The sequence below is a fragment of the Cynoglossus semilaevis genome, chromosome 6 (assembly GCF_000523025.1).
Source record: "Cynoglossus semilaevis isolate Cse_v1.0 chromosome 6, Cse_v1.0, whole genome shotgun sequence".
Taxonomy (NCBI): Eukaryota; Metazoa; Chordata; class Actinopteri; order Pleuronectiformes; family Cynoglossidae; genus Cynoglossus; species Cynoglossus semilaevis.
Genome location: NC_024312.1, coordinates 5,173,692 through 5,200,641, shown reverse-complemented (window position 1 = coordinate 5,200,641; position 26,950 = coordinate 5,173,692). Strand labels below are relative to the sequence as shown.

The following is a 26,950-nucleotide window of genomic DNA, read 5'->3' as shown; positions in this document are numbered from 1 at the left end:
GTACTGTTATAAAACGTTCTATTTTTTATTTTTTTTAAGTTCTTTGCTGTAGAGTTTTGCTTCATACAAATCAAATTTTATTAAACGATCTAACATTTTTAACAAGGTTAAATTTTTACATGTAGAAGACCACATCATTAATCACATGGTGCGTGGCTTGCAGTTGGTCTATCTAAAACACGCGCTCGTTGATGTTTTCCTACAGTAAACTAATAGTTATCTGTTCAGACAACTGAGAAACGTTCGTCAGGCAATACATTACATTACTTTGTTTTATTAAAAACTACCATAATGACTATAATGCAGCAGCAACTTAAACCTTAATAATGCAAAAAAAAATCTTCTACCATCAAAGGAAAAAAATAATGAAGACTATCTTAAATACAACAGCTTTTATCTTTTCTCTTTTTTTAACTTCTATTTTTAAAAGTACTCTGTAGACGATTCTATAAAGTAGAGTTTTTTTAACAAGCTTAGGTCAAATTCTAGGCGCTTGTGTAGAGAGACATCTGGTGGTTTTGTGCTAAAACACAGATCTGGATTAAAGGTTTTTGACTAATAGAAAATAGTAGACAGAAAAAATATAGAATTTCTCCAAACATTTCCCAAAGTGTACACAGTTCTTTTTTTGATTGTTTATTTGATATAAAAATACAACACATGCTTAGGTAACGCTATTTTAAGTTATTTTCAGCATGTACCATTTTGTAGGATAAGTATTTGTAAGATAGGTAAGTGTAATTATACAGTAAACACACCACTTAAACATTACCTTGTCTACGTAGCACGAATACTATAATGTAACGGTATAAAGGATTGTAAATAAGTATGAACAAAAGCCGGGTTGGAGACATAAGGAAAAACGTTAATATGGCTTCAAGTCTTTGTATCTAGGTTTAAATCCTATACGTTTCATTATACATGAATCTTTAGCCATTTTTACCGACTCTTTTGACCACAGAAAAAAAAAACTTTTGATTTTTCCTGGTTGTGGAGTGGGACAATTACGTTCGACATATCACGTCTCTCATTGGCTGACTTGTGCTGATTGACACAGACGTTGGACCAATGTCAGTCTGCCACACTGTGGTTAGGAGCGGTCCTGCTGCCTGAAACGTCTGCACAGCCTCCTGCCTCTCTTTCTCTTTCTCTTTAAGGACCAGTCTGCGTTTGTGGCAGCCTCTGCTTGCACGTCGCTAAACGTCACCAAAAAAGGAGGCTGCGGGGCACATTTAGTTGGCTGAATTGTTTCCCATTTTTTATTATTTTTTCTCTATAAGACCTTATAACTAGCGCGGTGTGCGATGTTGAGGCTCGTCTTCTTGGCTGCCCTCGCCGGGTTCACTCGGGCGTCTGATGTGCTGGATTTAACAGATGACGACTTTGAAACCAGGGTTTCACCCCACCAACTCATTCTGGTGGAATTCTTTGCTCCCTGGTGAGTGTTTTCATATTTTCCGTTAGCAAACTGAAATATTTACAAATATTAACGGCAAATACTAATACTAAGGAGGTTAGCACTTCAGCTAAAGGACTCGCAATTACTACCATTGCACACCACGAGTGTTGACAAGATTCAGTATTATTTGTAGCGTTCTGCATATTGCAAATGCATATCACCTGCGGCACTCCACTCAGCAATACGGACATGGTAGTAGGTGCTAGATGTTTGTGGTTAATTTAGCTGTCGTCCATATTAGCGTGTTAGCTAACAGCCGAGATATGTATGCTTCGCGGCCCAAATATTTTCTTTTGGTGAAATGCAGCGAGTCTTGGTCGACAAGGATAATGTTTTGCATAATTCATAATACTATGTCGGGATCTTGAACAACTTCCCAATATTTATGTATTTTTTGCTTTTTTTACTTCAAGCTACGCGTGTCTGAAGGGTACAAGGAAGTTGGAGGCGTTCTCTTTGTCGTTGTAACGCACTGATTGGTTAATGGAATTTTGGTGTCCAACTGTGATAGGCTAGGAAGTAATATGACGTGTTCTCTGTGTGCCAAACTTGAACCGTGAACTTAATACATTTCTTCGAGCGGTTTACTAATTTCTTTTAAACCACGTTTTATTTTAAACAACTTAAAAGGCCAATTATTGCGAATACCTGCGAATTTGGCTATTGGTACGATTAGAAGCGTGTGAGTAATACAAGGAGAATTGCACTATTAACAAACGTCTGCAAAGACATGAAAATACTGTAATAGCTAGATAAATAGAATATATATTTATTTTACACCCCAAACATTTATTTAACTTCTGTTGTTTTACATCTTACATTTTAATCAGAACAGTGAAATTAAGCTTCGAGCTGAAAACTTTTCGAGCTGAACAACAGTTATTTTTTTATTTTTTTTACAGTTTTGTATTGCTTTTTTTTTTCAAAATGTTAGTTGATTTAAAGGTATCCCTGATATCATTGTTTTAAAAAAAAGTTGATTTAAAGGTATCCCTGATATCATCTTCTATCATCTTGTTTCTCGTGTCTAAACAATATACAATGAGCAGAAATGTAAAACCAAAAATAGAGAAATTATCATTACTTTTCTATGTGGCTAAATTGACTAAATTGATTTTTAATCATATTCCAGTTTTTACTCTACAGAATTACAGTATTTCCTTCAAGATATTTTCTGGGCTAAAAGATAAACCACCTAAGGGGACACATGAGCTCCTGTTGACTGATCTATATCCTCTATGTGTCTTAGGTGTGGCCACTGTAAAAAGCTGGCTCCAGAGTATGAAGCAGCAGCCACAAGGTTGAAAGGCATTGTCCCTCTAGCCAAGGTACTCTTTGATTTATTTCTTTTGTTGTTTTTTCCACTTACGTCTGCTGTTCTGCCCCACGGTGCTATTTTCTTATTCATATTTAACTTTTTTTTCTTAGGTTGACTGCACAGTCCATGGCAAAACTTGCAGCAAGTATGGTGTCAGCGGCTACCCCACCTTAAAGATCTTCAGAGAGGGAGAGGAATCCGGTCCCTATGATGGTCCAAGAAGTGCAGGTATGTGATGCCTGAATTTATGGATGTGTTCAACTCATTTGTACACAAGTTTTCTGCATTTTTTTTACTGATTTACTTACTGATTATGTTTCTATTTTTGTTTCCTCACAGATGGCATTGTCAGCTTCCTTAAAAAGCAGGCTGGCCCACCGTCTTTGGAGCTTAAGTCAGAAGAAGACTTGGAGAAATTCACTGCTAACCAGGATGCAGGAGTTGTTGGTGAGTTGATATGTGGACATTTGCACCTGCTTGAATCTCTATTAGATGTTAATGTAAACATTTTCTGTGTCTCACTGTGTTTTTGAATCTTTCCAGGTTTCTTTTCTGCTGACAGCACAGCTCAGGCAGAGTTCCTGAAGGCAGCAAATACCCTGAGAGACAACTATCGCTTTGCCCACACCAACTCTGAAGCTCTTCTCCAGAGCCACGGCATTGATGGAGAGTAAGTACAGGAGTTCACTCTGCATTCTGTCTTCTGTCATGACATCACTAAACTCACTCACATGACAGAACGGCCACAATATCAGCGCTGTATGAGACAGATGACCTGAACTGACGTGGCCTTGTCTTTGCCATTACAGGGGAATCATCTTGTTCCGACCACCACGCCTTAACAACAAGTTTGAAGACAGCTCTGTCAAATACACAGAAGGAGTTTACAACAGCAACAAAATCAAGCAATTTATTAAGGATAACATGTGAGTGTCTCGTTCTCCAGACATGCTACTTTTGCACGAGTGTCCGCAGGAAAAGGCGGGCAAGATGTGGTTCCATTTCATTTGCACTAAATATTGACAGCAGATAATTGTGAATGGTTGTCTGCATGCATTCATCTTGTGTAACAACAATTAATATTTAAACACACATGGCCAAAGGCCAACAGGATATTGGTTGATGAGTTGACAGCTGGGAGGCCAGACTCTGTTTGTATACTTACATTTTTGTAAAACTTGACAAAGATGGAAGATGAGTATTTGAGTCTATGATGTCAAAACCTAAAACTTTTGTCTGTTGTAAATAGTTTTCTTTCTGAGCTGTGACTTAGGACTTGGACTGACAGCTCTGTTATTATACACTGACCTGTTATTTCCTGCTCTGCTGTTCCTGTTTTTTTTATTCACAGCTGCCTGTGCTGTAGACTACACTCTTTATGTCATTTGTTAACAATACTTTTGTATCTAGTATCCAGAACCACAGGAGAACAGTTACCGTGTTCTTCTTTATTTTTAGACCGAAAGGCCAAAACAAGTAGAACTAAATTGTTTTGAATGAAACTGTACATGATGCGTCACACTTGTGCACTTTCTGTTTCGCTTTCACTTACTACAATCATGACTTGAAAAACTAAACTGCGTGTAGATGAGATCTGTGCATTTATTGTATTTAAATAAATGTACTTAATATTTTGAAAGATCAGGAGCAATAGGTGGAGAAGGCACAGTTACAGCACATTTTAACCAATCAAAACCGTTTTATCTAAAATACACACAGTTGAAACTCCAACTGAGATAAGATAAGACTTTATTCATTCCACACTGGGGAGATTCTGTTTTTACAGCAGCATGATAGACACATAGTAGTAACAGCAGAGTAGGCACAGTATTTACAAGGTGTATATCAGTAAAGTGACCATTTCCAGTGAGGATTAACGTGACTAGTTATAGTGCAGCAAAGTTAGTGCTGCTTTTGTTATATAAACTATTTGTCTTGTTGTTTTTAAGTAAGTCTTAGTGTAGCTTTTTGTTGTACCACTCTAATCTCTTCCTCTTTTTTTTTCTTGAACACAGTGGTGGCATTTGCCCACACATGACAGATGACAACAAAGACCAGCTCAAAGGCAAAGATCTGCTGGTGGCCTATTATGATGTGGACTATGATAAAAACCCCAAAGGTTCAAACTACTGGAGGAACAGGTCGGTGTTGTTCCGGAAGTTGGTCTGAATTCATTAGTGTTGGTTTTGCGTATGATACCTGAATTAATTTATTTTTATTTTAAAAAAGCAAACAATAAACATATGCTCCATTTCACAGAGTGATGAAGGTGGCAAAGAGCTTCCTGGATCAGGGCAAGATGCTGAACTTTGCTGTGGCCAACAAGATGTCTTTCAGTCACGATGTGTCCGAGTTCGGCTTCGACGCCACCACAGGAGAGTTGCCTGTCGTTGCTATTCGCACCGCCAAGGGTGACAAATACGCCATGACAGAGGAATTCACGTAAGTCTGCAAGCTTTAAAGACTGTACACACACATAATTCTTACTGCAAGGCACAGGTCCTTGGCTTAGAAGGCCACTGTCGAGACAGGTCTTTATTCAAACTAATGACATCCGTGACAGGAAATGTCAGTGTTTTTTTTTAGTTTGTAACTGTGACCACTCGCAGTGCTTTACACCACATTTCTGCCTCCTTGTCCAACCCACAGCCTCTGATTTATTTCTCTCTTCTTCCACAGTCGTGATGGAAAAGCTTTGGAGCGTTTCCTGCAGGACTACTTTGATGGCAATCTGAAGCGCTACCTCAAGTCTGAGCCCATTCCCGAGAACAATGACGGACCTGTCAAGGTAAGATAAAAAATAAAAACAAGGTTCAAGTGTGTTTTACTACCGTACCAAATGCCTCATGCAGTTGCATATTATACAACAGTAGGCAAACCTGTGATGTCAATGATTTGCCCTCAGGTTCTTGTTGCTGAGAACTTTGACTCCATCGTCAACGATGACAGCAAAGACGTGCTGATCGAGTTTTATGCCCCATGGTGTGGACACTGCAAGAGTCTGGAGCCCAAATACAACGAGCTGGGAGAAAAGGTGAGGAAGAGATTTGACCTTAACTATTTTTATAGTAGTGAGATATAATAAGTTATTTGTCTCACATTGTGGGATTTGTGTAAGTTCAAGCACAGTGTAAATTAGAGACTGTAACCAGTTTTTCTGTTCTTTTCCTGCAGCTGGTCAATGATCCCAACATTGTCATTGCCAAGATGGATGCTACAGCCAACGATGTGCCATCGCCGTATGAAGTCAGCGGGTAAGTCATTTTATTTAATGTAGGGCTGTCGAAACACTGTGGTGTGGTTTTCACCATGTTCATTTCAAAGTTTTTCTGTGAGATCGACTGAAGATGGTAAAACTGAACTGGCCAGAAAACTTGGTTGACACTTGTTGCACTTCTATCAAATAACCGTTTAATGGACTGGGGCTGGAAATGCCCAACACTTGTCATATATATATGTATGTCCCTAAATGTCTGCAACCGTTTAGGGTTTTGTCACCAATTAAAATTTGCTAAAAGCAACTTAGACATTTCAACCATTTAGCTGGAGTAGTTGCTGATGAACTTGCACTACAGATTTATACTGTAGTTATACTACAGACTTTTATAGAAGGACAGCTCCCCAGCTAATGAGCAAAGTGACGTGAAGCTGTTTTAATAATTACAAGCAAACTGATACTATTTTATTTTTTTAATGGTGCAACTTTTGAAAATGTTTCAAAGCCCTTATTTCCACGGTATCTGAAAGTCATTACTGTGTATTTAAGGTACCAGCTGGTTGAATGTATGAGCCTTGAATCTTGGTTCATTTACAAACATTACATAAAAAAGTCTTGTTTATAAGGTGGATTCATTATTTATTTTTATTTTTCCGTTCAATCTACTTTTCACCAGCTGGACGTAAAATGAATCCAAAGAGATATGAGGTGAGATTGTCATACAGCAAGCATTGAAACAAAGTCTCCTCCAGTCTGAGCTTACTTCTAAACACTCTTCTTACTGCTCCCGCCCTCAGGGAGGTCGCGAGGTGAGTGACTTCATCTCCTACCTGAAGAGGGAGGCTTCTAACACCCCAGTGGTGCAAGACGAGCCCAAGAAGAAGAAGAAGAAGTCCGAGCTATAAAAACTTCCTCCAAAAAAATCGGGGATTGGTGGAATCCATGTGGAGAAAGAACTAAATTATATCCCACTCTTTTAGTGAACTACCGAATGCTCTGAAGCCACGTCCAAAAGACACAGCCCTCCCTTTAGGTCCTCAGCTGCTCTGGAAAAACTGTGGAAGCAGAAGTGGTGACCAGGGCCTGCCTGATGTTTAAAAACAAAAACAGATTTTCTTTTTTTTTTTTAGGGAAGAGGTGACAGCTTTTGAAAACAAGAGATTTTTTTGATAATTTTTTTCCACCCTTGGTCTGAAAATCATACGTCAGGCCGATGCACTTTGGTTTGACACCAGTCTTGTCATGTCTCGCTCTATTTTGTTGTTGTCGTCACTGGGGATAATGGTAATGGTGATTTCAATTTTTCTTTGTTTGTATCATGTCTTTGTTTTTGTACATTTGGAAGGATTATGGAATAAAAAAGGCCCACAAATCCAAATTGATTTGCATGGTTTCTTTAATGTTGTGTTTGAAAATGTGTATATAGTGAATTAATAATGAATTATTGAACATCTGCTTCTGATGGGGATAAAAAACTTTATTTGCATTTGCACCTGCCCTCATGTTTGCTTGTCAACAAATGTAATAATAGATTATATTGTTTTATGGTTCATATTTTTGCAGACTCCCTGCTCCATAGTGTTTTAACCAAAATCTAGCAAATGAAAGATTGTGATTTAAAAATGAGTTACTGTTACAAATTCAGAATTCTGACTATGCTGACTTTGGCTATATGTAGCATATTATGTTTGATATTTTCAGTCAACCTTTATTATACTCTAATTATACTTCAGTGTGTGAAAATGTAATATTTTAATATGCTGAAGTGTCCTGACTCCTGTCCACCTTTTAAAAAATATTTATATTGAGACATGAACATACATAAGTTTCCACATTTAGATGAAATATACGGTTTCTTAACTGCCTAATATCCTTAAGGTTGACTTAATGTCTTACAGCCTTGTTGTTTTCTAACGTGAAACGTGACAAGTGCAATGTTAAAAATACATATCGTTCTGGCAGGATGGCGCTTAGCCTGTAGATGGCGTATGCGCACAATTTAGCACCATCTTGTAACACGAAGAAGCCCAGAAGCCAATGAATTATAAGCACAGTCGACTTGTTCAGACATGTTCCAGTATTCCACGTGCTACACACAGATGCAAGGTATCGTATAAATTATATTAGTATTTTTACTTGTTTTTTGTGTATATTGTGTATTTAGGGTTGCAGATGTGTTAATGTTATTGTTGCGAAATATACATATACATCATTACGTACCTTACACGAGCTATTTGAGTGTAGTTATATATGCCAACAAGTCGTAGAGGCTGCACTGACGTGGCTAATTCTGCTAACATAGCCAGTACTCTGGACACAGCGTTCTGGACACGACGTAAATCTAATGGTAATATGCTGTGGTTAAATAAAACGTTTTTATACCGTTACTGTTAAAATCGTTTGATGTATTTTCAGTTGGTTCTTTACGCCGAGTTCCTCAAAGAGGCTGCTAAGTTTACTCGGACGAACTTACAACGTGATTGTCATTATGCTGATGTGTATTTATTGTAATTTGTGTAATTGTTTTTTTTTTTTATCAGACTGTTTTCAGTTCCTCTGACAGTATTGAACATTAGTTTTGAACTATACGCTCCAACTGACTTTCGACACGTTTGTCACGTTTCACACAAGTGTTGGTGTATTTTTGGCACCACGTCTGTCAAAATCAGTGCCATTGACGTTAACTGCGTGTAGTTATTTCGTCGTTTCTATGATTTTTAGTCGCGTTAAATTTTGTATTGACTAAAATGTAAATAAAGTATTTATTTTTCGCACAACGTCATACATTATATTATTTTGTGTATGTCATCCATCAGGTTGGATCATACCTTTTTATATTGCCTCATGTTGTTTGTGTGTTGGAAACTAAAGGCTGCCATTTGCTACTCCAACATGCTGGGACAGAAATATTACCGACAGAGATGTTAAAGCACAACATGTCAGGTCACATTCGGATAAATCCTACACTCTGTACGTCTTTAAATAGACAGTTAGAATGTTAGGCAGTGTAACGTGCAGTTATTTAGGCACAATATTTACTTCCAAATATATTTTTACTACATTAGTAGATATTTATAGTCTCATTGTTGTAAAAAGTTGGTGCATAGTTTGAACTTGATTCATTCCAGACTGAGAAATGTACTTTTTGTTCTTTAGATATTTTAATGATCTCCAGGGGTTGTAATGGATGTTCTTTGTGGGTTTTTTTTCCAGAAATGACTTCCAGGCCACTTCTATTAGTTGACGATGACAGGGGTGTGTAAGAAGCACAAAGCATCCTCGTGGGGGCTTCTCAACAACCACAGGTATTTGTACAAAAAAGCTCTGATGCTAAACGCCATGGAAAGTGCAAGAGCAAGGGATCGGTGTCAAAAGATGTGTTTCAGTGTGAAGAGGAAAAGCACAGACACACACGTCGAGTCACTGGTTAAAAATAAATTACTTAAAAAAATGGAACAAATCTGCGAATCTCCCCTAAGTCAAAAACCCACACACTCTGAACCCTGGAGTTCTAATGCAACTAAACCCGAACTTTCGATTTTGGACCAAAACACTTTAGTCACGGTGCTCGCAGACAGATGGGAGATCGACAGTGGGTTTTCCTCTGAAGTCAGTCCTCCAACCAGTGGTCGAAGTTCACCATGTCTTAGTCCCTGTCCAACCACTGTAGTGGCGTTGGACTGTGAGATGGTTGGGACGGGGCCTGGTGGGCGCTGCAGTGAGCTGGCCCGCTGCAGCATCCTGGACTATCATGGCAACGTCCTGTACGACAAATACATCAAACCGTGTTCCCCTGTCACAGACTACAGAACGCCATGGAGTGGCATCAGGAGATGTCGCCATACCCTTCGTTCAGGCCAGAGACGAGGTGAGGCCCGCATCACTTCAGTCAAAAACAGCTGATTAATTTGCTCAGATCTTGTCAGATAAAGTAGAGGTAACACAGATGACTCGGTTAATGAAAATTAAAACTCTAATAACCTAGGCTTACATTCATAACTAGTGCTGTTAACATTGGTAATGGTTACACTGTCACTTGGCCCAGAATTTAACTAGCTGTGTTGAATATCTAGCACTGTGTCAGATGGAGCACATTGTACTAAAATATCTTTATTAGAAAGTAAAACATTTGTGACTGTTTCATCACCACATTGTCATTCAGTAAAATTAGCTTGGACAAAAATCTCTATTTTTAGTTTTTCTGGCTTCTCTCCTACAGGTCATCAGTATACTTGAAGGCAGAGTGATTGTGGGCCACTCTGTGTACCACGACTTTGAGGCGCTGGACATACAGCATCCATGTCACATGGTCAGGGACACGAGTACAACACGTCTTCTCAGCCGGTTGGCTGGTTTTCCACGAGAACGATGCGCTTCGCTAAAGATTTTAGCTCAAAAGCTGCTTGACAGGAGGATACAAGTGAGTCAACTATATATGTTTTTTGTCCAGTTCTGTATTTGTTTGACGTAAATGTCTCAAGTTATGACTAAAATTTGTTAATTATCACATTGGTTTTACTCTTAGATATGAAATTCAATTATAAAAATAACGATGTTAAAGCTTATAACTACTGGCTAATTTTTTTCAGAAATAGTAGCTTAATATTAACTAATGTTATGTCACTATTGATGGCTGCGTTGTGTAATTTTAGTATTTGAGTGTTGTTTGGCCACCAGATGGCAATATTGTCTATCTGAGAACAATATTCTTTGCAGTGCAAAAGAATGTTGTAATGTAGTTCTGTTACTCATTATCTAAATGTGTAATGTAGTTCTGTTACTCATTATCTTATTTTTTTTTCACTAGAATGACAGACTGACTCTTGACTGTTACTTTGTCCAGGTTGGGAAGAGAGGTCACTGCTCGGTGGAAGACGCTCAGGCCGCACTCGACCTCTACAAGCTGGTGGAGGGAGAGTGGGAGCAGGAGCTGCAGAACAAGCTGAGGAATGATGACGCTCCTCAGGAGCCCAGCTTTGCCTCTTCCAACCACTACATGCAGGACGAGTACTGGCCCAGTGATGTCACAACATAGAAATCAACAGCCAGTGTGCCATGGCTAAAGCAGTGGCTGCTGGGAAATACCTCAGTCGTTACAGTGAGCAGAGGAGCACTACACGAACCATGTGTTTTTAAAAAAAAAAAAATTCTTTAGTCATTTTAACATGTTTGAGATGAAAATGTGTTAACTTATTTAAAAATGTGAAAAACAATGTTTTTAACATTTTGCTCATATACCTCATATCGAGTTGTTAAAGACTTGATTTGGTGTGAAAGGTGTTTGGAATCTTTTTCTCCAACAGATCATTGTGAACAATGTATATCATATGTTGGAAATGGCTGCTGCAAGTAAAAAATAAAACAGCCAAAATCTGGGAAACAGTTTGTTTTCATTCATCTACATGTAAAAGTCAAGTCTTACAGTTGGTTACCTTCAAATCTCTCATTCAAAAAGTGGTCTGCTTTAAAACTTTGATTGCAAATCCACTTGTTTGAATGAAGAGTGGTTCATTTGCTTTGAGCTGTGCAGCTTAAGAAAAACATGTAAAGTAGCTGCTGAGGTTGTGGAGAAGCTTTGTCACTAAGTAGGAAGGTATGTGAGGAAAGGGGAAATGCTGGGCCGTGTTCTGAAGCAGAATTTGCAAATGTAAGATATGATGTTTATCACTAGATGGACAACGGTTTAATGTTGCTACAGAGTTCATGTCCAGAGAATGTGTCATGTTGAAAAGCTGTGAAAAATCAAACTTCCATCAGTCTTTTATCGACCTGTACCTTTACATTTGTACTTGACCAGACTCGAGCACATGTAAAGGCTGGACTTAAAGCTACGGTGGAGTCAGAGAGAGGGAGGGCGAGAACACAGACGAGCATTGTTTGGTCCACAATCCATATTATTATAATTTAGTTTGTCAAACTGGCTCTCTTGAGCAGCTCAGGTTTAGCTGATTTAGCAGATTACTCTCAGGGCTGCTGCTCATTCAACGTTGCACCAGGAAGAAAACGTGTGTGAGGGTTATGACGGTGGACCCGTGGTCAGAGAAGATAATAAATCATGCACTCAAGAAAAGAAATGCTGCTTTTTTGCTAATTTTCTAAGGGTCTTCTGGAATGATCTTGTAAAATCCAACCACGATGTAACGTTGACTCTGAACTATTTTTCATGAAGGTGATCGCCCTCTGTCTTTGACCTTCCTGACCTTGTACCTGTACATGAGAGTGTGATCAAATATCTAACAAAAACTTCTTTGCTGTCAGATAATGTCATTTGGTGCCTTAAACACCTGCCGTATGTCTGGTGTTAAGTACGTTTTCAACGTCAAAAGTCCATCTGAGTAATAGAGCCTGCGTTTTCACGTGGCAGAAATTGCAGAACAGTCACAATGGTCGCTTTTCACTCCAGCAAGAATGTGTTCAAATCCCTTTAACACTTAAATACTAAAAACCTTCTGTTACCTCGAGTGTAGAGCCAACATTACCTCACTGTGAATGTGCCTGACACTTCCTGCTCTGTCCTCATGGGGGAACCTTTATCATTGGTCAGAAACCACCATAACACCCCCTTCCCCCCTCCCCTCCTCAGCCACACTCTCTGGCACTTTGTGCTGATTGATGGAAAAAGAGAAATTTGCTGAGTGTAATCTGGTGTGACATCACTAATCCCACTACTACAAATCCCAGACCTTCTCTGCTCCGCTCTGCACAGACCCTGCAACTTCCTGCCAGGACCTTCACATCTGCCTCAGGTAAGACCTGGTGTTGTTTTTATTGATTTAATCTCATTTATGGCTATATTATATTATGAAATCATATACTGAGGTTAGATTATGTTTAGTTGGATTCATTTTTAAAATGCAGTTAATCTGTTTTGGAAATTCCTGTGGGAGAGTTCCTTTAGATGGTGAAAAAGACTGTTGATTCAAGTATAATCTAATTAATTACTCAGACATGGGTAATGAGTTTTATGACTGATAAAGAAAAATCAGTTTTCATTTGTTTTTCTGTCAAATGTTAGCTTTGTGTTATCTTTCTAATTTAGTGGTGTACACAAAAAAAACTTTTGAAACGTAATGTTAAGACATTGGCCTTTGTTTGGTTTGATAGAGATAGAAATGGAAATAGTTTAAGATGAAATGTGTAAATATGTGATTTTTTTCCCCCGAACAAAAATATAGTAAAAACTGAATTTAGGTGAAATTTATTTTATATACCAGAGTGAAATGCAAAGACTGTTGAATTTAAATGTTGGCAGTAAAACATCCTGTGGAGCTAAACCCTCCTGATCAATCAGCCAGCAGAGATTGTCTTCTATAAATAGCATAGAAGTATGAGGTGATGAGCGGGGGAGATTGGGATGATGGAGGATTAATGTGGACTACAATGATTCTTCAAACAGTTACTGCATGTCAGTCAAAGATGTTTTTTTTTTTTTGTCTTTCACACAGTGTACCACTGATATTAGGAGCAGAGAACATGGCTGTGGTTGTAAGTACAATGACATTTTTTCTCATTAAAATATATCGTATTTTCCGAACTATAACTTGCTCTGGAGAAGCGGGCGCACCAAAAATGCATAATGAAGAAGAAAACCCCCTCCCACATAAGTCGCATCAGTGCCCTCTAGCGGCTGTCATTGTGAAAATTTAAATTTTAAATTTTCAGTGGTACAGGAGTAGCAGATACTGGCACACAAGCCTAAAGTGCCCTCTAGCGGCTGTCAGTGTGAACATACCAAAACGTGAAATTATATATTTTAATATATAAGTGGCAAACTCAACAAAAGAATGAAAAAAGGTGTGACTTATAGTCCAGCAAATACGGTAAATATGTATTTGTGTCTTACTTGTGAATTTGTGTATGAAGGCAACATCTTTATAAATGCAATGTTGGGAAAAAATATCCAAATATTCCTGAATCTAATTGGATGTAAAGAAAGAAAGAATGCTGATTAGCTGATCTAAGCGTCACAAGAGTTCTCCTGGATTTTCATGGTTCTTTAACGTGGTTCCAGCTTGGGCTCAACATTACACAAGACCTAAGCCCATTGTTTCAGACGCAGCCAACAGCTGCAGTTGCCTTAGCTGCTAATCTCTGATCCCGGCTCCAGTCCCACCGGTGTTCCTTGTGTATTTACAGGCTTTACTGAACTCATGTGAGGGAGATTAACCAAACACTGAGGTCTATTCATTGTGTTCCTGCCTCACGGGGGAACATGTATGCTGCCTCACGTGGATTAGACATGTTTAAAACTTCACCATCACAACAAGGTCTTGTGAGAGAACTGCGGTGGGTCGATCAGGCTTTAGATTTTAGGATCAATAAGGTAGAAGATTGAAAAACGATTTTAGGATCAATAAGGTAGAAGATTTCTCTTCTGAAAACCTGCTCTAATAAATCCAGTCCCCGTACTTAGTCATCATTTTTAATATGACTGCTCGCTATGAAGTTTTAAAAACATGATCAGAGTTGACTCAGTTCTGAGGGATTATGGCAGTGTTTTTCAACCTTGGGGTTGGGACGCCATGTGAAGTCACTTTTTCAACTTATTTGTTTTTTTTTCAAAATTATGATTACAATAAACACCACACGCAGTCAACACACGGCAGTATTTTTTCACTTATACATTGAGTTAAATGCAAACTAAATGTAACATATAATAATATCTGAGCGGGGGCAGCATGACTGATGTTGACAAGAAGTTTGTGAAATCAGTTTGTGAGGTCACCAGCCAAAAAAAGGTTAGGAGCCAATGGGTTATGATGTTTGACACTTGTACATTAGCTGATATTTGTAGGACAGAGGTGTAGAAATAACTCACAATAATCTCGTCTCTTTTCTCTGTCTTCAGAGTGGGACTTACCGTATGGTGTCAGAGGAAGAGCAGGCTCTCAGAGCCAAGCTGGAACGCCTCACGGTCAAGGACCACGGGCCAGTGTTTGGGCCTTGCTCCAGTCTGCCAGACCACACCAAGCAGAAGGTTAGAGAACATCAACCAAGCATTAAATAATACAGCAAATAAACAACAACCATCTGAGTGGTCTGGTGTCCCCTGCAGGCCAAGGATGAACTGCACGAGACGGATGAGTTGAAAGTGTCTGCAGCAAAGGAGCTGAGAGAAATGATCAAGGAAAAAGCAGAATCAGGAGATGATATAGCTAAAGGGGTGCAGGACACATTTGGGGAGAAACCAGACAGTTTACTGACCCGTTTTATCCGTGCCAGGAAGTACGATGTTCCTCGAGCCTTTGAGCTCATGAAGGGTGAGTCAGGAGTTTCTTTTTCTCCTCATTTTACATGTGACTGCCTCCCTAAACAAAATACCAAAGCCAAATTAGTCACAATTACCCACAAGTAACTTTATGCTAGCTAAAGGCTAGGAAGTGATAGCCAAAGATAAATGAAACAGGGGAAGCTAGATTAGCTAAACTATATTCCATAATATAAAAATAAGTCAAAAATATTTAAACATATAGACAAAAGAGGTAAAAGGTAAAAAAACTTGTAGTTATGTAATAAACTGAAATTCTGTGACAACATAATGAAGCTAGCTTAAGGGAATAGGGCAGAAAAATGTACAGATATGAGTAATAGCTAAAGGCTAAACATAAAGCAAAACATCAGCAAAGAAGAAGATTGTATCTGCTAATTTAATTCAGAACAAAAAAAAGGCCGTTCTTGACAAATGTCTTGATATGTTTGTCTTGTTTGTTGGTAGGTTACGTGCGTTTCAGGAAGGATTACCCTGAGCTGTTTGAGAATCTGACTTCGGAGGCCGTACGCAGCACCATCGAGGCCGGTTACCCTGGAATTCTGCAGAGCAGAGACAAGTATGGTCGCGTGGTTCTGCTCTTCAACATCGAGAACTGGGACTACGAGGAGATCACATTTGACGAGGTACCAGGGTCTACGTTTTGACAATAATAATAATGGTAAATATATAATAGGTTCCATTGAAGGTGACCAATGTCGACGTGTGAGTTCAGATCCTGCGTGCCTACTGTGTGATCCTGGAGAAGCTGCTGGAGAACGAAGAGACTCAGATCAACGGGTTCTGCATCATTGAGAACTTCAAGGGCTTCACCATGCAGCAGGCATCAGGAATCAAACCCACTGAGCTGAAAAAGATGGTGGACATGTTGCAGGTGGGAAAACATGCCCAGAATCATTTGGTTGGTACAAACAGTTGGCCACTGTGGGGTAAATGACTCTGGATGAAGTAATGCTGTCCATACTGCAATAAATAAACAGGATGAAGTAATGCTGTCCCTACGGGGTCCAATAACCATGTCCCTCTTGGTGGCTGTACAGTTCCTAAAATAGACCCAAAATGGCTTTGACCCTATTTAGATTTTTTCATTTAAAACTTAACATCTCTGTACAGTTCCTAAAATAGACCCAAAAATGGCTTTGACCATATTTAGATTTTTTCAATTAAAACTTAAATTTTCCAGCTCTCAGTAAAATTGAGTTTTGGTCGTGAGCAGAGCCCAACCTTTCATTTTTGTCACATAAATGTGTAGATTTGTTGCCTGAGGTGTCAGATTGATTTAGAATGATTACATCTTATGAATGAAATATTTTCAACCATTTTGAAATGTTTCACACTTTACTGAATTTGTCTGAGCTGAATATAAAAAAAGTTTAAACTCAATAAAACCTTTTATTCCCAGGACTCATTTCCTGCCCGTTTCAAAGCGGTTCACTTCATCCATCAGCCCTGGTACTTCACCACCACATACAACGTAGTCAAACCTCTCATGAAGAGCAAGCTGCTGGAGAGAGTGAGTTTAGACTCGGATTTTAACTATAAAATTAACTATAAATATATATATATTTTTAAAGATCAATTCTAAGATGTACTTTGTAAACTATATGTGACATCACTGCTGAACTCTTTCCTCTTTCACCAGGTTTTTGTTCATGGAGACGAACTGGAAAACTACTACAAGGAGTTTGATGCCGACATCCTTCCAGCTGAGTTTGACGGAAAAGGTGCCAAGTACGACGGCAAGGCTGTGGCAGCCAAGCTGTTCGACTAAAGCTGTTCCATTATCATCATATTTATCTCCATTACTATACTGCTGAGCCCCTCCCACCCTCACCCACTCCTGTGGTTGTAGAGAACACAGTTGTAAATGTTCCTTATCACGGCTGATGTCTCTGGAAAACTTCCTTGTCATGAATCTGAATAAACGATGTTAATAAATGTACAATAAACTGTATATACATTAAAAAAAACAAGACCTGTTTGCTTTTTGTACTAATTCACCGATGGGAAAGAAGGAACACACTCCTTGAAATGAAAGATGTAAAACATTTATTCATGTCTGCGAACCACAGCATGTACAAAGGATTTTGTGACTGTATAAATGACGGTAAAGTGCAGGCAACAACAGTCCATCTCTTCAAGTCAAGACTCTGAGTCTTCAAGGTACAGTACAGGCTGAGCAGTAGTGCTGAGCAGAGTTAAATACAGACAGACCAATAGGGGGCGCTGTTTCTCTTTTGGAAGAAACAAAAATTGACAAAAACAATGACTCGGCAGAACAAAATATTTCTATCATGTCTGACTTTGTCAGCATGGAAATTTAACTGCAGCCACAGATTTGTGAGACTGAGCAGAAGATTTTTCTGAGAAGGAAACGTGCTGTTTTCTAAAGGCCTTTATTCATGTAAGCAGAGCTCCACTGTTAAAAAGTGACAATATCTTTATTTCAGTTAAAGTCAGTAGCAAGAACACAGGTGCATGGTCCAGTAAACACTAGGAATGCAAAGAGAACCCATTTACACAAAGCAAACCACTCATTTCCCCTACAATCATTGGAAAAAGTTAAAGGTTAATTATAGAAAGACAGTTAAGACAGTAGAGATGTTACTGGACCTGAGATCAAGAAAAAAAACATTAACACAGCTGAATTATTAACATATCTATATTTACATCAAGGCACTTACGTCTGGCTGCAACTTAACCAACCAAAATTCAACATCATTTTCGTCACACACGAGCTGTACTTAAATCATTGCAGATCATTTTGTTTATTGTTTCAATGAGTTTAAGGCTTTAGCGTTTAAGATATTTATTTATCTTTTTTAAATGACTGCATGTGTAAATGCTACATTTTAGTTTCTGTGCAAGTTTTGATTTAGTGGGAATTCCATCATTACAGTGCATCACCCTGACACTGGGATTCAGGGTCAGCAAAAAGTAAAGTATAGGGAGGAGGAAGGAACAGTGCAGCAGGAAGACTCTTTACATTCAGGTTTTACTAAAGGAGTGCTAGAGGTTGTTTTAACTACCTTTTTTGTTAATCAAACTTCTGCCGATGGTTTATGACGTGGTCCACTATTGACAATGACGCAGCATTGCCAGCTTGTATCTGGCCCACACAGCAGCACAAGTCGCCCACATGTAACCAAGGAAATGTGGCCTAAACATCCTGAAACAAATGCGGGTGAAAATGTCCACTTTCAATGTTAACTATAATGACCCATATTTCATCAGGCTCTGCTCATCATCTGTTTTTCTAATGTGACATTACTGTCTTCATATGGACCAGACGTGACAATCAGAAGCAGCTGTTACACTTTGTGTTTTTTTTGTTTTGTATCTGAGCTTTGTTCTTCCAAGTCTTTGTTCTCATACCAACCTCTCCATTTTTTTAAATAAATATTCTTAGTTAAACAATAAGTTTCTTCGTAGATTTAAACAGAGTACCTTCCTGCCAAACTGGTAAATCAGCTATTTCATTTGGACCATTTAACTTGACTTCGTTTATTAGATCTCATCTAATTCATGTCATACTTTACTTTGTTCATTTTGTCGTAGAATGACTCACCCAGCTGTAGGGCCGTCAGTACCAACATGGGTTGATTGTTTTGGTCATTAGTTGTTCAGTTAGTTCTACCCACTGAGGGTCTCCCTCGTACACTGTGGGCAGGAGTCCACGTCCTGGTGGCTGCTCCTCTGACACACAGGCTTGTTCTTCTCCCACTGGCAGATGGCGTCAGTGTACTCCACGATGATCTTGTCCATCCAGGTGAGAGGTTGAGGAAACAACATCGCTCCCTCGAAGAAGCCCAGGTGACCTCCATGTTGGGTGAGGGCAAACATAACATTGGGCATCTTTTCTGGAGGGGGGAGACATCATATTAAGTGAACTAAAAAGTACAAATTTGTTTCAAGTAGAATTAATTTTATTCAACTTCTGAGACAGGTTGTAGTTTGGAGAACGATATGAACGGTTACTTGATTGTTACACGTGTTTTTTTCTCCCTGGAGTCGTTTGGTAATTAAATCTAGTTGTTGTGAAGGTGAATAATTAACATGGCTCAGTGACTGACTGGGGAGGACTGACTGTGAGGTTAAGATGTTTGGTTTTCTGCCCAAACTTTGGGCATCTTACTTTTCCTTTTCTGGTATCCTACACCCTCTACACACTTTCTCCAACCAACACTGCTTCACGTCACATCAACGTGATAAAAGGAAACAGAAGAGTTGTTTACTCTTACTCTTACTGTTCTTCAGTAAAAATACAGCAGTTACACAGTGTTAATGGATGCTCAGCTATTTGCTCCATGTAGGTCCCTGTTGTATTATGTCCTACAGTGAATAGATTATTGATGAATGTCATTTCTGCAGTGTGTTGAATACAGAACAAGTAATTCATTAAATCACGAACTCATTACAGTTGCATACAATGCATAAAATCACTTTTACAGTGATATTAAAACGTATCTTGATCTGTTTTTTTTGTTGATTATAATGTGTAGAATGTAGAGAATGAATATTCAGTTAACTTCCCAAATTAACAGAAACTGGGGCCAGAGCACATGACCTTTAGTAGCAAGACAACACACACCCCCGACACACAAACACACTCTCACATGAGCACACACACACACACAGAGCTCACTCCCTTTATATAGTAATCCTGCAGCCCAGGCGGATCACATGGCCCTGAAAAATTTAACAAGAGTGTCTGGGCTGGACCGTGTCGAGGCGACAACTCTAACGAGTCTTTGACAACAACAGAGTCACCGAGTGTATTTAGTACAAAGCCCACAGTACAGTGACCATGAAGATACTATTGGATTTGTTTATCATAAAAAAACAAGAAAAATATTTAAAACAAAAACTGGATTGAACAGGGTGTTCTGTACCTAAACGGTTTGTGCTGTGGAGAGTTATGCTAAGACTTAGGTCCATTTTTAAATTAGAGGAAAATGTATTTGTAAATTAATGACATGTGACGTCTGACTTGATGCTCACATAATCGAGTTAGGAAACAATTCCACTCTGCCAACCAAACAGCAGCTCCTGAATGCTTTTAAGGAAAACCTATCGATCAATTTGGCCACAAACCTGTGAGTGCACGTGGAATAGCCAGCAGTGACTGATGGACCAGGGGGTCGTCCATGGAGTTCAGCAGCAGCAGAGGCACAGATACCTGAAAAACCAGAACAGCAGCTTCTTCATAACAACGTCACTGAACTTAGTTTCTCAACATAATATATAAATCCAATAGAAGCAGAGAGAACATTACATTACATTGTAAAAACATTTTTGGCATCACTGTGCTGGGCAAACAGATTTTCTAAATATAAGTAAAATACAAAGACAACACACTGATTCATGGGTTATATTAGCAGTAAATATCAAAGCTGCAGCAGAAATAAATATACTGTAGTAAATGTCAGAAGCTGTTCTGAACTTCACCTTTATACATGAAATACATGCAGATATAAACGTTTTCTGTTTCACCCACTTTGTGAAGGTGGAGCATACAGCTCTCCATCTCATAGTAGTCCTTTAAAGTGGTGTAGCCGTGGAATTTTCTGCAGTGAAAAAATAACGTGGAAAATGCACAAAGATGTGTTTATAAGGCATCCTTTTTGTACATAAAATTGTTTTTATGCATGTATAATAATAATAATTGAAAGGCCAATAGGTTATTAAATGATCATAATCAAATTAATTTGATTCACCTCATAATACTGTCATCAATCTGCATCAGAGAAGTGGCGGCACACAGTCTGCTCATGTCTGCATCACCGATGTTGCCCGAGCTCAGGCTCAGCAAACTGTTTCTGTTTTCAACAAGAGGTGTATTTACAACAATAAGGCTGGGTGGTGAACGCACAAAGTACAACTTCAGTTTTTTAAAGAAGCACTGATGTTTCACCTGTGTGACAGGATGATCTTCTTCATGTTGTCTGCCAACAGAAAGTTGTAAATCCTCCGACACTGGTCCCACTGAAAGAACGTTTCCTGAACCCTGAACATGAATGTATTGATGTTAGAACTGGAATCATCTTGATCTTTTTATTTATATCGTGTCTGAGGTGTGGAATGTATTGATGTTAGAACTGGAATCATCCTGATCTTTTTATTTATATCCTGTCAGAATCCAGGTGGACTGTCTTCCTACCTGAGAGCATTGTAGCCCTGGCAGACGCTGATGCAGCACAACACTCGCTCCTGGTTCGACGGATTCTCTCCCAAAAATTTACAGGCAATGTTGCCCCCCAGGCTGAAGCCCACCACAACCAGCTTAGTTTCAGGGAAGGCTCGTTTGACGTAACTCACCATGGCTCCATACTCCCAGGTACAACCTAAGTGACATAACACTGACTGTAACTGAACAACTTAACAACGAGTGTGTACATAGATTCTGTTTCATATTGGATCATTCTATTAATATTGTTATTATTATTATAGCCTGTGATATCAATGTTGCCATTCGTTTTAGTATAAATATAATTTGTACTTTATTAGCTTATGGTTTATGAACTCATCATTTTTGGGATCAATAAAGTGCATCTACTGAATCCATCTATCATTTAAAGAAACAAACTGCTGACAGCCTTTACCCTCAGACCTTACAATAATTCTGATGTTATCGTTGGTGCTTTCCTCCTACCATAGGTAAACATGCGTGGAGACGTGAGCTCAATGTTGGGCAGGGCTCCCAGGTGGTTAAGAACGGCACAGCGGTAACCCTGCCGCTGGGAGTAATCCACAAAGGTCCGAATGTATCTCTTCTCACTATGGTTACCGATCCCGGGGCAAATTACCATGGTAATGTCATCTGAAAAGACATGGAAGAAATCATAGGGTGTGAATGGAGTAGATTTAAACATTACTCACGTTGAATGTCCTAAAAAGACGATCGATTGACATTCTAGGTCCTGTGTTTTTCATGGAGGTTTGAGATTGATTACAAATATTCATAGGACTCACAGTGTTATCAACGGTCTCAGTAGTTCAACTACATGATGGCCCTGCACTGCTGTGCTTTGATTTACAACTGTCTCAGGTCTGCTGCCTTCATATCTTTTATAGATAATATAACTTGTTGTTAAATAAGATATAATAAATCACACCTAAGAAGTCGGCATTCATGTAAGTGTTTACTGACCTCCTGTGCTGTGATCTTGAAGAGCTTCAAAGAGGTCAAAGGTCGCTGTTGCTCCATCAAGCATGGGGAGGAATTTGCGAATGCCACTGGGTGTGGGTGTGTTGACACGCCCCATTTTTCCATACAGGGCCGTCTGGAGATGACCACTCTTCCCCCACAGCAACGGAGGAATGTATCTGAAGAGGACAAGTTCCATATTATATAACACAGCAGCTGTAAACGTGACCTGAAGATGTGTCAGCACAGTCTGGGTAATGATCAGCAGCACACACACACACACACAGGTGACGGCAGATGAGTCCTCACTCTCTGTCGCTTATTTAAACTGCTGACACGGCCAAACGTACAGGTTTTGTACCCTGTCCTGGAAGATTTTTATTTTTTTTATTTAGCAGTGTTAAGTAAAGGAGTGAGATTAGTAGACATGTTTGGGCCTTGAGGTTCAAGGCTTCTCAAGCCATTACTAACACAAACTTACCAAATGACACACTGTACTGTCTGTGGTTTTGATAAGAAGGTGATATGTCTAATATCAAATGAAAGAGCATAGTTCCCTGTGTTTCAGTTTAGTATAAGCAACATACAGTTTTAACATTTAAATGTTGGTTCCTTTGACCAAGACTGCATTTAAACATTTAGTGTTTAAATACAATACCATAGGCAGTGGGATAAAATGTTTCACCCCAAACAAAAAATATTTAGCTAAAAATATTTAAACAAAAAACAAGGGATCATGTGGAGAAAAGTACCTTGTAACAAGTTATTTTTGGTGGCCTGACTAATGACATAATTGACTAATGATCAAAAATTTAAGTGGGGCGGAAAACAACACAACCAAGTAAACAGTGTTGACTCTGAAGCTGACAGTGGTCTGTACTATTGGTTGCTTCCACTGCTACATGTGAAATCAAATCCAATGAAACACATATTCTCAAAGTTTGGAATGAATCCTGGTCCAGTGATCTAAAATTACATCTGAATCATTTTGACTTATTAATGTCATGTCGAGTTTATGTCTAGCCCCCAAGTCTACATTTGAGAAACTGGCTCAAGTTCCTGTTTTACTGCTCTGATGACTCATATATTCAGTCAGGTCAATTCTGTGAAAGTATTTCACCATGTCAACTATTTTTGTGCAAAGCACCACTGCTAGTGCCACTGCTAACTTATCTAATGGATATAAGAACATTTCCAAGCCTCAGCTGATGGGAAAATCAATTTCCATGTATTATTTTTATGCAGATGAAACCATTATTTATTGCTGTACATCAGCTTTTTGCATTTTACAGGTCACCCTTAGTATTATTCATTCTTTTTTTTTAAATGTTTAATAAAAAAAAGGTTCATAGTATTTCCTACTAATAGTGAGCTACTACCAAGAAATATCCCAACTATTTCAACCATACCAGAAGAACCTATAGCGCTAGTTTCAAAGCTGTCGCTGCAGGGGGCATTTAAAGGTCAAGTTACTAACTTGGTTGACAAACTCAGGTTGTAGCTTGGTTTCTATTATATAAATAAATTATTGAGATAGGAAGTGCTTCAAGTGTTTCGAGTTTGTAGGAAGTAGCAATCACAACAGCCTCAAAATAAAATGTAGTTTGTATGATAAGACCTCTCTGAGTACACACACATTTCTGGTTTAATTACTTGTACTAGTTCAGCCTTGGTCATCACAGTTTCAGGTCAAATCACAAAAAAGCAAAGCAACTTACTCTTTGGTCAGCATTGGGCAGGATTTGAACAGGTAATGACTGAGGGGTGTGTCCTGGTAGACCACTTCTGGTGGAGCTGTGGGACTCTTCAGGTTCAGACAGCGAACGATAATGTACAGGACAGTGGCCACCGCTGCCAGTTTTACGCCGTCAACCATGGCCGGCATCTCCGAGCTAAGAGTCTGCATGTTACTGCCCTCCATGGTCGTCATCTTGATGAGGGAGAATGCCTGAAGTGTGTGACAATGTATGTTGAAATTAAGAACTTACATAAATATTACCTTATATATAACCTGTTAGCACAGTTATGCTGAACTTAATTAAAGGCTACAGTTTCAAAAAATACTTCAAATAATTTAGTGGAGTGAAAAGGAAATACAAGGTTTTTCCAAAAAGTTACTCCAAAGAATTTCCTAGAGACTCGCAGAGGCAAACAAGTCTTGAGGTATGCTAATAACAACATAGTGACAAATGACACACTCCATACTTAACTTTACATCAAATGAGACAGAGATAAAACTCTTTAATGTCCTATAAGAAAGGGAGTGGCAACTGTCATAAAAACTCAGTACCAAGGGTTAGGGTTAAATCCCTGTTAGCATGTTGATAACTTTATCAGTTTACTTATTTAAGTTTACTTATTTAAAAGGGTAAATACGTTTCCTCTTTGCTGTTACATTGAAAACGTATTTTATCTGTGTTTCTTATCGCAATGCGGGATATTGTAGTAGACCGCAGCCTCGTGTGTAGTTGCGATTATTTATACCCACCTTTTTATCTGACTTCGAGGATAGATCAGTGGTTTCAGTGGTCGTCTCCCTTTTAACCTAGATTATAATGTTTACTCGCAGCTGGAAAAAAAATAAAGAAGGAAAAGTTAAGGGACATGTTTCAACTTCCTGAGATAACAACAACAAAAACGCCTTAATAAAAGAATGTCACTATCAGCTGGACCCCTTGACTTTGGCGAAACCTTAAAAGATGAAACACACGAAAATGTAATTGTAATAACACAAAACAAAGCAAAGAGCAAACTTTTTAATTTAATTTGGTTAGTTTTGTTGAGACTTTGAGTTTCCTGTTCCCCTTTCTTGTTTTGTGACTCAGGTAGAAACTGTTCCTGTTATACGCCGAAGTGAATCCGAACTTCAGAGAATAAAATTTAGACTAAAACGTAACACGAGTAAGTTATGAGCTGAAAAGTCGAAAGTCCTACCATGGCGTTTATATCTGTCTTTTCGTGTTTTGGTCGAGTCCACAGAGACTTCTGCACCAACTCGCAGCCTACAGGTTCTGACGGACCACAAAACGCTCGGGGCGTTCATGAGCTTTTAAAAGCTCGGACGTCCGGAGATACATTTTCTTTTAGCCAGCCAAATAACAATAACATTAATTGGCTTCACTTAGAGTGGAATTTTGTTGAATATATTTCCTCGTTTTAGTCATTACCAGCTGAAGGTAATTGGTTATGTAATGATAAATTGAAGTTAAATTCAACTTACCCGACTACGGCTTTCCCTAACACATTCGCTAGCTATAATATGCCCGACAGTCCGTGAAGGTGACATGACAAACCAGCGGAGAAGCTACTTCCTACTTCTCGGAAAGCAACAGTTTAACATAATGACGTTTGTTTATAGCGCTGTCATTTACATGTGGTCACAAGCGTACGTAGGCCCGTATTGTGAGATGTGGGCCCGTTTTGTGAGGGGTCAGTTGAGTACCATAAAATTACACTTTGTAGGTAAGTTACCGTAATTCGTTATTAGAAGGCATTATTTAGTTTTTTTATATGGTCCTCGGAAAAAATTCCCAGTAATATGTAATTACGCTTATAAGGTGGCGTTATGCATGGACACGCCATATTTTGGTGTCTATTCCTTGCCATAGTCATTACAAGTTATAATATGACAGCACGATTATAGAAATATATATATTATATTAATTTAAACAATATACATGCATGTTTGTTCACGTGAAAACAAAAATAAGGAATTGACAGCCCATTAGTTTAATTTGAACGTTTCAGTCAAAGTATACCTCCTATTGTCTAGTACTTTTTACCACAAGGGGGCGCAAATCACTAAAAAACATTGAATCAGGTGCTCTTACGTTCAATGAAAGTGTCATTCAAACCTATTGGTTATTTTAATGTTTATGAACAATTGTACAATTTTATAAAATTACATTATATGGGTTTTATTAAGTTAGGATTCTACACTATAAATGCAACAAATATTAAATTTAAAAAATTATAAATATCACAGATACATGTGATTATTTTCTGGTGAAAAAACATCTACAGTTTCTACTTTACTAGGCCAGCTATTGACATTAAGTGATTACATGTCAGAGGGGTTGTAATTACTTTTGGGGTTTTTTTTCTCAAGGATTTGTTAATGTTATTCTCACACATTTAACATTGTTGAACTGAAGTAATACACAAATATTTCATTACTTTTCATTACATTACCTGCTTGCTTTAAGTCATTTTATTTTACATACAGTGGTATTCTTCCATAATTACTGTGGGTACTTTATTTCCTGCTCTCAAAGAGACACGTGGCACAGTCCTGTTGAACCATGAGCAAAAACAGCTGCAAAGCACTGTGTTTTTACTTCAACTGTGGCTGTTTCACATCCTTGGAAACCAAACCACAAGACACAATTCTGTCATCAAACATCTTTATTTCTATATATGTGATCTTGTTTATCTGTACAACATCTTATATTAGTTTCCAGATGACAGGCGGAGGTGGAAGAGGGCTGCGTCATTTGTCTCTGAGAAACCAGGGAACATTCACTGAATTGTTGACAACTTTG

The 26,950-nt window shown here is 38.6% G+C and overlaps 4 protein-coding genes across 6 annotated transcripts; 3 read left to right on the top strand and 1 right to left on the bottom strand.

Moving 5' to 3' along the window:
* The first annotated feature begins 1,132 nt into the window (after positions 1-1,132).
* Positions 1,133-7,372, top strand: pdia3 (protein disulfide isomerase family A, member 3). Its single transcript, XM_025056442.1, has 13 exons — positions 1,133-1,438; positions 2,709-2,787; positions 2,888-3,005; positions 3,117-3,224; positions 3,321-3,447; positions 3,587-3,703; positions 4,793-4,918; positions 5,037-5,219; positions 5,457-5,565; positions 5,683-5,811; positions 5,952-6,031; positions 6,645-6,702; positions 6,792-7,372. The coding sequence occupies exons 1-13, from the start codon at positions 1,305-1,307 to the stop codon at positions 6,897-6,899; spliced, it is 1,476 nt and encodes a 491-aa protein (XP_024912210.1). The 5' UTR covers positions 1,133-1,304; the 3' UTR covers positions 6,900-7,372.
* A 590-nt stretch (positions 7,373-7,962) lies between these two features.
* Positions 7,963-11,374, top strand: isg20 (interferon stimulated exonuclease gene). The gene is given in 5 exon segments (XM_025056446.1): positions 7,963-8,100; positions 9,208-9,827; positions 9,829-9,862; positions 10,214-10,414; positions 10,838-11,374. Coding segments are annotated over 4 exon segments (1,014 nt in total). The 5' UTR covers positions 7,963-8,100; positions 9,208-9,240; the 3' UTR covers positions 11,030-11,374.
* A 1,323-nt stretch (positions 11,375-12,697) lies between these two features.
* Positions 12,698-17,209, top strand: LOC103379797 (retinaldehyde-binding protein 1). Of its 2 annotated transcripts, XM_008311479.3 has the most exons (8): positions 12,698-12,740; positions 13,440-13,479; positions 14,843-14,971; positions 15,050-15,254; positions 15,710-15,888; positions 15,978-16,136; positions 16,665-16,775; positions 16,905-17,209. In XM_008311479.3, the coding sequence occupies exons 2-8, from the start codon at positions 13,468-13,470 to the stop codon at positions 17,031-17,033; spliced, it is 924 nt and encodes a 307-aa protein (XP_008309701.1). In that variant the 5' UTR covers positions 12,698-12,740; positions 13,440-13,467; the 3' UTR covers positions 17,034-17,209. The 2 variants fall into 2 exon arrangements, with proteins under 2 accessions (XP_008309701.1, XP_024912213.1); XM_025056445.1 differs by lacking the exon at positions 12,698-12,740 and having other exon boundaries at positions 13,032-13,479.
* Positions 17,210-17,288: 79 nt separating this feature from the next.
* LOC103379796 (monoacylglycerol lipase ABHD2-B) lies at positions 17,289-25,662 on the bottom strand. 2 transcript variants are annotated; one of them, XM_025056444.1, is made up of 11 exons: positions 25,630-25,662; positions 24,898-24,978; positions 24,128-24,357; positions 22,413-22,588; positions 21,915-22,082; positions 21,423-21,606; positions 21,177-21,269; positions 20,980-21,081; positions 20,760-20,829; positions 20,357-20,441; positions 17,289-19,122 (listed from the first exon to the last, which is right to left on the bottom strand). In XM_025056444.1, the coding sequence occupies exons 3-11, from the start codon at positions 24,337-24,339 to the stop codon at positions 18,896-18,898; spliced, it is 1,317 nt and encodes a 438-aa protein (XP_024912212.1). In that variant the 5' UTR covers positions 24,340-24,357; positions 24,898-24,978; positions 25,630-25,662; the 3' UTR covers positions 17,289-18,895. The 2 variants fall into 2 exon arrangements, with proteins under 2 accessions (XP_024912212.1, XP_008309700.1); XM_008311478.3 differs by lacking the exon at positions 25,630-25,662 and adding an exon at positions 25,344-25,501.
* Positions 25,663-26,950: the final 1,288 nt, after the last annotated feature.